At 39.6% G+C, this 10,084-nt stretch overlaps 1 protein-coding gene across 1 annotated transcript in view; it reads left to right on the top strand.

Moving 5' to 3' along the window:
• The window catches only part of LOC143281631 (large ribosomal subunit protein mL48-like), an 8,802-nt gene extending 3,576 nt beyond the window's left edge, over positions 1-5,226 (top strand). Inside the window, exons 3-7 of the mRNA XM_076586877.1 lie at positions 1,470-1,521; positions 1,738-1,868; positions 3,022-3,124; positions 4,012-4,101; positions 5,046-5,226. Coding sequence (XP_076442992.1) covers positions 1,470-1,521; positions 1,738-1,868; positions 3,022-3,124; positions 4,012-4,101; positions 5,046-5,156 — 487 coding nt within the window. The 3' untranslated portion in view covers positions 5,157-5,226. The remainder of the gene's footprint in view (positions 1-1,469; positions 1,522-1,737; positions 1,869-3,021; positions 3,125-4,011; positions 4,102-5,045) is intronic.
• Positions 5,227-10,084: the final 4,858 nt, after the last annotated feature.

The raw sequence follows: 10,084 nt of genomic DNA, 5'->3' as shown, positions 1-10,084 counted from the left end.
CTTTCCTTTTTCGAGCAGGCCTTGACACTTTTTTCTCTTTTCTGTAATCTGTGATGTACTTTCTGTGCTGTTTTGCTCTGGCGATTTGGTAGTGAGATGTAAACACTGGGATGGGCACTAGTTGTTCATTCTGCAATGTTATTTACCAGTCTGGCCTATTTTTTATGTATTTTTTGCTTGGTTTTGAGTGTTATTATTTCCTTTTTTGCGATTTTTAAGAAATTGGGGATGGTGAATTAAGCGGAATGGCTGGCGTCATCAGCACAGCCTAATCTTATTTGCCCTAAGGAGCTGAATGGTAAGGATACTGTGTCATGAACTGAGTTTGTAGGTTTATCTTGATATTATTTTTGTGTGTTAATGTTACAGTTTAATGTTGATGCGGTTGAGCATATATATGGTTTGACAGTCCTGATATGGCCCTGTGCGGTTGGCTGGACAATAAGCAACAATTCAATTCAATTCAATTCTGTACCCTGGTATAGACAATAAACCAGTCTTGAATTTGAAGACACATACCTGGTCTTAGTCCTCCTCCTAAGTCCTGGTCTGCCACTGAGGCAAGAGGAGCATGATATGATATACCATGCATTAGTACATGTATGTAGATAATATAGTGAGTGAACAGGTACTGAACTGCCCACCTCCATCTTCTCTGCCTCTTGCTTGTCTGTTACTGGTTGCAGAGTATGTCGCTTTCAGCTCCACTGTTTTCTGGCAGATCTATTTCTATGTTATAGTATTAGCACTACAGCCTCATGAAACAGCTGTCAGTTTCTGGCAGAGAGGACATGGGCTCTGAAGGCAATGGCAGAAGCAGCAGAAAAGAGCTCCAGCTGGATCTGGTCTGAGGAGGAATGAAAGTAAACTTCATAAGGATTAAATTTTGCTACTCAAACTAGGCGTACAATAGCTCAGTGGTTAAAACGTCTGCCAGAAAAGGTGACTCAGTCCTGAAGTGGCGACCACCCTGGAGGTACGGATTCGAACTTGCTGAGGACTAGGGAGGGCATGGGGGGAAGGCGGCAATACAAGGGCATCCAGGAGTCATGACCTGGGTGTGGCCTGGCCACCTTAGAGTGCAAGGAGTTTAGGGCTGAAACACTTGACTGAGGGGGGCTTCTTCTCTGAAGACCTTGTACTGTCCAGCTCTCCCTAGAGTTTCTTATCACTAAAAATCTATCTTTATCAGGTTTTATGTTGTTGAATCGGTGTTTTTTTATCATTGGCAGTATATGCAAATAATTTCAGCATCAATTGATACATGATCATCAGCGATGTTAGTTTTGTATAAGATGTGTGTGGTAGAATGGCATTTTTATGCTCTGATTTGAGTCTAAGACAGAGCATTATAGTTATTCATCTATTTATTCTTGTGTGTGTGTGTGTGTGTGTGTGTGTGTGTTTCCTTTTTAAATGAAGAGAGTTGTGCTTCTGTCATTGTTGTTTGTTTGCTATTTGTTCTGCAGAAAATTCAGCATATCTGTCCCAATGGCTGGGATATTTGAACCAGATGATTTGGTGAGTTATTTTTAATGCTGATTATGAAAACTATCATTTTAACTTGTTGCAGTTACATTTTTCTTGACCATGTTGCCAATGACTCATGTGGGGTTTATTTTGTTAATCATTGACAAAGACAAGTATTATGATTGTGGTGAGAGAGTTGTGCATTCCACAGATCATTTCAAGAGAAACACTGATGTACAATTCATCACTGTGTTGGGTTTGTCACAGAAATTGGAACCAGATATTCCAGAGTACACCAGTCTGAATTTGCGAATACGTGGCTATGATTTTGTTTCCTTGGAATCATATGCAAAACATGTCCATCGCATGGCAAACCATCTTGATCTGGACACCACTGCGTAAGTAATATGTATGATCTTTTATAGTATGTCAGGGTTTCTGATAGTGCAAAAATGTGCGTCACTGATGCTTTGAATTGGAAAGGGTGCACTGCATTTTCATTGAGTGGGTCCCTGACAAGTTAAAAAAAATTCTATACAGAATGCATACAAAAATGATAAAAGTGTCATTTCTATAAAAAATGCATAAAAAAATGATAAAAGTGTGTCAGAGCTTCAGGCTGTTTTTGTGTGTGTATAGCATTGCAGATCTGATCAGAATAACACTCTGAATGTAATCTGGGACCCACTACAATTACAGTAAAAGAGACCCTGGACTTCCCAGTATTTTTAACTGATCTAAATTGAGGCCCTGCTGTGTGCAGGTTTTAGTTAGTTGTCCCTGTCAGCATGTGTGTGTCAATGTATGTGTACACACTTGGGGTTTATACTGTAACTTTTATTGTATTTGTTTGTGTTGATTTTTTGTTTTACTTTGACTTTATCTATCCCTGCTATTTTTCTTTTCCACACATTCAGTCAGTTGACTAATTATTTCACCCGAATCTGTTCCTGCTATGAGCTGGTGATGAGGGATAAAGGAAGAGAGGGGAGTGAGTATGTGGAAAAGCAGTTGAGAAGTGTCCATTGACTGCCTTTTCAGACAGCAGGCACATGACTGCCTTTATGTTGGCTCTGCGCCTGTGTATTCATCACTCCAATGTAATCAGCAAATATAACAGGCGTGTTTGTGCAGCTGATATTTTCACATAAGAGATGATATTTTAACTCTGTGTGTATCAGGGGATATGACATAGGGACATGGGTGTATTGATAAGGGAACTTCTCCAAAGTGCAGTTTCCACAATTCCTCTTGAAAGACAGAAAGAGACAAATAATTTTAGCACAATAGCTATCTGTAAGAAAATGCAGAGGAGTTTGCTGAACACAAGTTTCAGAGAGCATAAGAAATTGGTCTGTGTTTTGAAAAGAAAAGGAATAGAAGAGCATAGGTCAGGAATGTGACATTTGCTTGCGTTACCCCTTCCTTTCCCCCCCACCCCCAACCACACACACACACACACACACTGATTATCAATAATTCTGTGCACATTTACAAGGCAGAATATGCAGGCCATCAGTCAGAAGAATGTGATTGGTGATATTGTTGCAGTTGGGCTGTGCCAGCTCGCTATCTGGACATCAGGACTTTCAAGCCCAACTCATCTGTGGTAGACAACAAGTACAGCCTGAGACTCTTCGAGAGAACAGTGCAGGTGGGTGGCCTTTGAATGTACTCTCATTCATATGCACACCTGTCACCAGTGCAAATATATAACTATAGTGATAGCTATTGCCCTCATTTTGAGCATACTTATGGCACCACAAAGATTTTCTCCAGTTCAGTGAAAGAAAAGATGCACGCATTAGGTTGTCTCCAGAAATAATGATGCCAACTCTTCTCAGGCAGTAATTTTTTTTCCAGCTCTGCAAAGGTGTCTTTCTGAAATTTAATTTGAATCTAATCTCGGTGACGGCACCTGGTGGGTAAAGGGTGGAGATTTTTCCGATATCCCAGGTCAACGTATGTGCAGACCTGCTAGTGCCTGAACCCCCTTTGTGTGTATACGCAAGCAGAAGATCAAATACGCACGTTAAAGATCCTGTAATCCATGTCAGCATTGGTGGGTTATGGAAACAAGAACATACCCAGCATGCACACCCCAGAAAGTGGAGTATGGCTGCCTACATGGCAGGGCAAAAATAGTCATGCACGCAAAAGCCCACTTGTGCACATGAGTGAATGTGGGAGTTGCAGCCCATTAACACAGAAAAAGAAGAAGAATTTGATATTTGATTTTGTGATTTCACACAGAAATATCATTTTGTGAATTTTAAGTTCATATAACACTTCTTTTTTTTAAGTTGATATAAGTTTTATTTCATTTTCATAATAGACCATCTTGTCACTTGAGCTTCTGTTTTTCTATTTTATCTGACTTTGTCATTTTACTGCCTCTTTCTCTTTTATTTTTCATCTTTTCTCTTGTTTTGTCTTCCCTTTACTGTACAGTTTGCAAAACAAAACAAGGTTGTGCTGTTGTAAACTGCTTTTCATTTATTTTTTATCATGTGTCTAGCAAGTTATGTGTGTGACCGACAGATTGACAATGTACCTTCACCAAGCCTGTCCATACTGCTGGAGATGATGAGAACACATGCACCAGAGGGCATTTATGTCACTGTCAAAGAAGTGAGTATTTCTATTCCTTCAACATGCTCACTTAAGGAGGTGCTGTGGCAAGATTGGTTTGGCATTGGACTTCTGATTCAGTGCTTACCAGTGATCTAAGTTTGAGCATTTCAGTGTTGTGTTGTGTTCTTGTGAAAGGTATTTACTCTTTCCTCACTCAACTCAGATGTGAATGACTTAGGTCAGGGACGGTTTAAAGCTGCAGTGGGAGAGGATTGGGACCCACTTTCCTATACTGAGCCCTAGACACAGTGAATATAAATGCACTGCCTTGATGGCATAAAAGGCTGTGGGACTTAAAACCTTTAAGCTCAATGCTCATTTTCAGCTTATTTTGTTGAAGATTGTAACTTGTGAGTGCATGTATGTGTGTATGTGGTTTGTGTATGTATATGTATCTTTGTGTGTGTGTGTGCTTGTGCAGTATATGTGACTGGATGTTTAGCATGAGAGAGAATTCTGTCCCCCCAAAAAGGAAAAGAGGTACTCTCAGAAGTTCAAATTGGCAGCAATGTGAGAAAGAGATAAACATGCTGTCATGTGTGCAGATGCATATATAAAAGCCACTGTCACAATGATTATTTAAAACAATTCTTCCTTTCACAGATGAAAATCCTTTTCATTCACCTTGGGCCTTAAGCGTTAGAAGACTTTACATCTGTTGTAAGATAATGTCTGTATCTTTTCTGGGAGTTTCAGTTTCAGTCATACATATCCCCTGAATTATCCCATATGTGCCGCAGTTTTGTTCATTTTTATTGCACTACATTTATATCACATTATCTGTGGTTTATCTCTGCTCTCTGACGTCTTAGAAGACTTTACATCTAATGTAAAGAAATGTCCATATCTTTTCTGAGAGTGAGAGTTTCAGTGTCAGTCATAGCTCCTGAATTATCACGTTATCTGTGGTTCATATCTGCTCCTATGTGTTCCATGAGCAGCCAGATGCAGAGGAGGAGGAGTTCCGCTACATCCCTGACAAGGAAATGCAGGAACTGAAGTCACAGATAAAAGCCATTGATGATGCAAGAGAAGAACGGCGCAAAAAATAAGTGTTTGTTTGAGATGATGTTGTGTGACTGGGTATCAGTTAGTGGTAAAATAAAAAGTTATTGGTGAAAATGTTTTATTGTTTACATTATGGTCATGGTGGTGGGTGGGTGTGTGTATGTGTGTGTGTGTGTGGGCATGCTTGACTGAGTGTGTGTACGTGAGTGTGTGTGTGTGTGACACCTTCCTTTCCATTCATGTTACTCAGTCCAGCCAAACACTTTGACCAACTTAAAACTTTTGAAAATATTTTGATATCATACAACCCACAGAACCTCAACGCAGACATTCCAGAGAAGAGAAAATAACAGAGACGAGGAGTTTGTATTATACTCCATGTTTGGTGATACAGTGTAATGTCCCTAGCACAACGTGAGAAGGAGCCCTTGCATCTATACCCTTTTCTGTAGTTTCTGGCTCAGGTTTTTAAGATAATAATAATATGTTTTCCAGCTCACAAATCCAAAATGTGCATGGAAAAGGAAAATCTGCAGTTAGAAATTGGTTAGTGTCTCTGATTCTTATTTGAAGACACTAGGTTCAATCATAGCCTGAGCATTTTTTCAGGTTGAATTATGTGTCAAAAAGCATGCATGCTGATGTATGTAGTCTTGTTATGAATATATTTGTGGCTCTTTGTAATTGTGTACACAGTCATCACTCACACATTCAGCCCATAGTTGAGAGGCGACCCAGAATAAGGTATACTTTCAATAAAACATGGCTACTGGAGGTATGAAGTTCTTCATGGGCCATATTGCTGGAGCTCTTTGCGTGATGAAGATGAGAGCAAAATGAGGTCTTACTAAACATTAAACAATCTCATCATGCATGCAGTAATTTCAACATGTGAGGCCAGCCATCTTCATGATGTAGGGTATGTTTGCACTTTATTATCATGCAGACTAACTGCAGATTACAGCCTCAGAGCAGCACAAGCACCAAACTGCTAAAGATATTACCTTGTTCTGTTTAAAAAAAAAAGTTTTTTCTTGGTATTTTTGTTAGTACTTTGTTCAATTGAATAACTTAAAATAAAAACAAAATATAGATCATCTGCTAAAAGATACAAAATCAGGTTGCAGTAAGATTAGATAAAGAAGTAAAGTTGGTTTGCAGTTTTCTGTAACTAAATTCTCACAATTTTGGATGCAGTTAATCAGAAGCTAACAGCATTTCTGTTAGCAGAAATGATCTCCTATCACTGGCTGTAGGATGTCATGGTGACAGTGGAGAGTGGGGTACACATAATAATAATACATAGTTTTTCTATGGCGCGATATCCAGCACCAATGCTGCTCAAAGCGTCTTACATCATCCAGTTGACTATAAACATGCCTTAAAAAGCATATCAGCTGCTATCTGACAATGGAAAACATCCAGTGTGTTCATATGAATGAAAAAGCACACTTAGATGAATCAGATTATAAAAGCTATGAAGTAAATAAGGCTTAGATTAAAACAAAATGCATTTCAGAACACACACACACATGCAAACACACACACACACACACACACACGCACACACACACACACAGATGTCCCTCCCTTACAGACACACACACACATGCTGACATTAAATATCAACTGCACTGAAAACAAAATTGCATAAGTATTAAGATATTTCTTATTTTCTAACATAGAATTCTGTTCGGACATACTAACATACCAACACACTTACGCGTACCAGAGCACTGTACCCTCACAAACACATGCATGCACGCACGCACGCACACACACATGCCCATTAAAAATAACCAGATAGAAAAAATGCCATCACATCTAAGACCAAAACTACATAAAATATACAATGCATTGAAACAGGACTACAAAAATACCAGTACAAAGATACTTGTTAACAGGCATACCTTGGTTTAACCGTTCCGCCCAGAACAAAAATGCTTATGGAAAAGGTAAGTTTTCAGATCTGACAAAAAAGGAATGTAGATCAGAGGCATTTCTAAGAGATGAAGGTATAGAGTTCCACACTTGGGGAACCTGAGCTCTGAAAGACCTATTTCCAGCGCATTTCAGATTAGTCCTTGGAACTTTAAGCAGCTTTTCAGAACTGGATCTTAATGTTCTGTGTGGTTCATAATGGTTTCTCTTGTCTCTCTTTAATATGTATGTCTCTTTTGTTCCTACTCATATGTAAATGTTTACTACCCTTGGTTTCTGCCAACTAGTTTTGCTTCAGTGAGGAATCCAATACAAATCCCTTTCACACCTGTCGATTGCTTTTGCAGGGTACAAATGACATCTGATGGGCACAATAACCGAGTGGTTAAAGCGTTGGACTTTCAATCTGAGGGTCCCGGGTTCAAATCTCAGTGGCGTCTGGTGGGTAAAGGGTGGAGATTTTTCCGATCTCTCAGGTCAATATACGTGCAGACCTGCCAATGCCTAACCCCCTTCGTGTGTATACGCACGCAGAAGATCAAAAACGCACGTTAACCTTCGCTGGCTATCGTGGGTCGTACACGACCCAGAAGGGTACAAAAACGCAAATATTATCAGCCAATTCTTAATATTTTTCTACAAAATTTCAGAAATGCTTCCTACACCTAAAATGCCAACTTTTGCCAAAAAATTTTATTAACTAGTTAATGAATAATTAAAGGTGGCGTTTTAACTAGACACGGATGCTTGTGTGGGTCGTGTATGACCCATGCTTTTTAAAGAGGAAAAAACGTGGTCACCCCTCGAAAGCTTGTGTGGGTCATGCATGACCCATACCTTTTTAATAGTGATTTTAGAAGGTTTAATTTGCAATTAGTGAAGGAAAATAAAGAAGTTTTACTTTAAATAGCCTCACTACCCCACTACTCTCCCACTACCCCCGCACCCCTCTCCCCACCCCATCCCTTTCGCCTGTCTTCAGCTATAATCCCCTTCCATCCCTTTCTCTAACAGCATGTACCTGTGTGACTGAATATCTTCGATTGTGCGTGTATAGGATGCTACGAGTCATCTCTTTCTGTCTTGCTGTCTGTCTGTCTCTATCTCTGTGCATAAGTAGGGTTTGTATGTATGTGCATGTGGTGTTATGCGTTTGTGTATGTGATCAGGTGTGTGTGTGTGACTGTGAGTGTGTGTGTGTGTATGTGCGTGTGTGTGAATGCATGAGCATGTGTTTCTTCTGAGTGTATATGTTTGTGTGAGTCTGTGTGTGCGTGTGCAACATGTGTGTGTAATCAGTTGTTACAATATGTTTTCCTTTTCTATATTTTGTTATAAGCTTTGGAGGACTATACAGGTTTTTGTCTCTTTACAAAGTATGGGTCATGCACGACCCACACCAGCTCTGGAGGAATATACAGGTTTTTGTCTCTTTAAAGGTATGGGTCATGGACGACCCACATGAGCTTCTGTGTGTCGTCAAAAGCGACAGCGGTATGGGTTGTGGATGACCCACATGAGCTTCCGTGTGTAGTCAAAAGCGACAGCCAGCGAAGGTTAAAGGTCCTGTAATCCATGTCAGCGTTCAGTGGGTTATGGAAACAAGAACATACCCAGCATGCACAACCCTGAAAACGGAGTATGGCTGCCAACATGGTGGGGGTAAATAAAACGGTCAAACACGTAAAATGTTAAATGTTACATGTTTGTCTAAGTGTGTAGGTGTGCGTACCTGAAATCTGATTGAATGACACAGGAAACGAATGATGAGCGCCCAATGGCAGCCATCAGTCGGCTCTATCCAGGTAGGTAGCCTGTTGTGTAAATGACTCTGTGTTTGTAAAGCGCTTAGAGCTTGGTCTCCGACTGAGGATAGGTGCTATATAAGTATCCATATCAATCAATCAATCAATCAATCAACATCTGCAGGTTTGGTGTTTGTATCAGGTACACCCAGGCATTAACTGATGATACCAGATTCTGCCCAGGTGTTTTGATAATGTGAACACAGTCTTTTTCCACAGGAAAGTAGCCATGGTTTGTAATTTAGTGTTTATTGAACATAAAGTAAGAAAGGTTTTCACCCTCATTTTGCCACTGTGAAACAGGAAGTCAATGTGGATCAGTTTTCTGATGATTATTACATCACTGAAATGGAAGGAGGGTGGCAGAATGGTTAATCTGCCAATACAGTGCCCTTGAATGTCTTGGTTCTGATCCCATTCTCACCCTTCCTTTTAAGTTTCACTGGAAATCAACCTGGGCATCTATTCATTTGGATTAGATGATAAATCAAGGTCCTGTATGCAGCACACTGAAAAAGAACCCATGATAACAACTGTTGTTCTCTGGCAATATTCTGTAAAGAAATCCACTCTGATAGGTACAAAAAATATGCATGCACTTTCAGCCTGATTAGCACGTTAGGTTATGCTGCTGGTCAGGTATCTGCTCAGCAGTTGTGATGTAGCATATACGGATTTGTCCACAAGCAGTAACGCCTCACGAGAAACCAGCTGAATTCACAGAAGAAGAGAGAAAAAGTCATTATCATTAACTATCATTGTAATGAACTCAGAGTGACAAGGATTTGAATGATGAAAATGGAAGTGGATGTAAATCTTTTTAAAAATTTAAAAAAAAAAAAAAATTCTTTGTTCACAATATTTACATTTAGATTCACAACAAATTCTTCAAGCAATAATTACCAATCAGGGTACTGAAGAGAATGACAAAATCTGGATGATGAAAATCAAACTGCTCTGTTGAATCGGTAGGTGTGAATATTAATAAGGCTATATTCCATCAACAAACCTCTCACACCTCAAAACCTGAGTATGACAGCTAGGTAACCAGCATAGATAGTAATCTAGAGTAGATTAGTTTCACCATGAAAGTGGTTGTTTTTTTTTTGTTTTTTTTTTTAATAGACAGTAGGCCCTATCAGATCTCACGAGACTGAAGTGAACATGTTAAAAGGGGAGTGAATTATATGTGTATTACACTTGCGTCACCTTTTCGTGACATTGTC

The sequence above is a fragment of the Babylonia areolata genome, chromosome 4 (assembly GCF_041734735.1).
Source record: "Babylonia areolata isolate BAREFJ2019XMU chromosome 4, ASM4173473v1, whole genome shotgun sequence".
NCBI lineage: Eukaryota > Metazoa > Mollusca > Gastropoda > Neogastropoda > Buccinidae > Babylonia > Babylonia areolata.
This window is presented reverse-complemented; position numbering and strand designations above follow the sequence as displayed.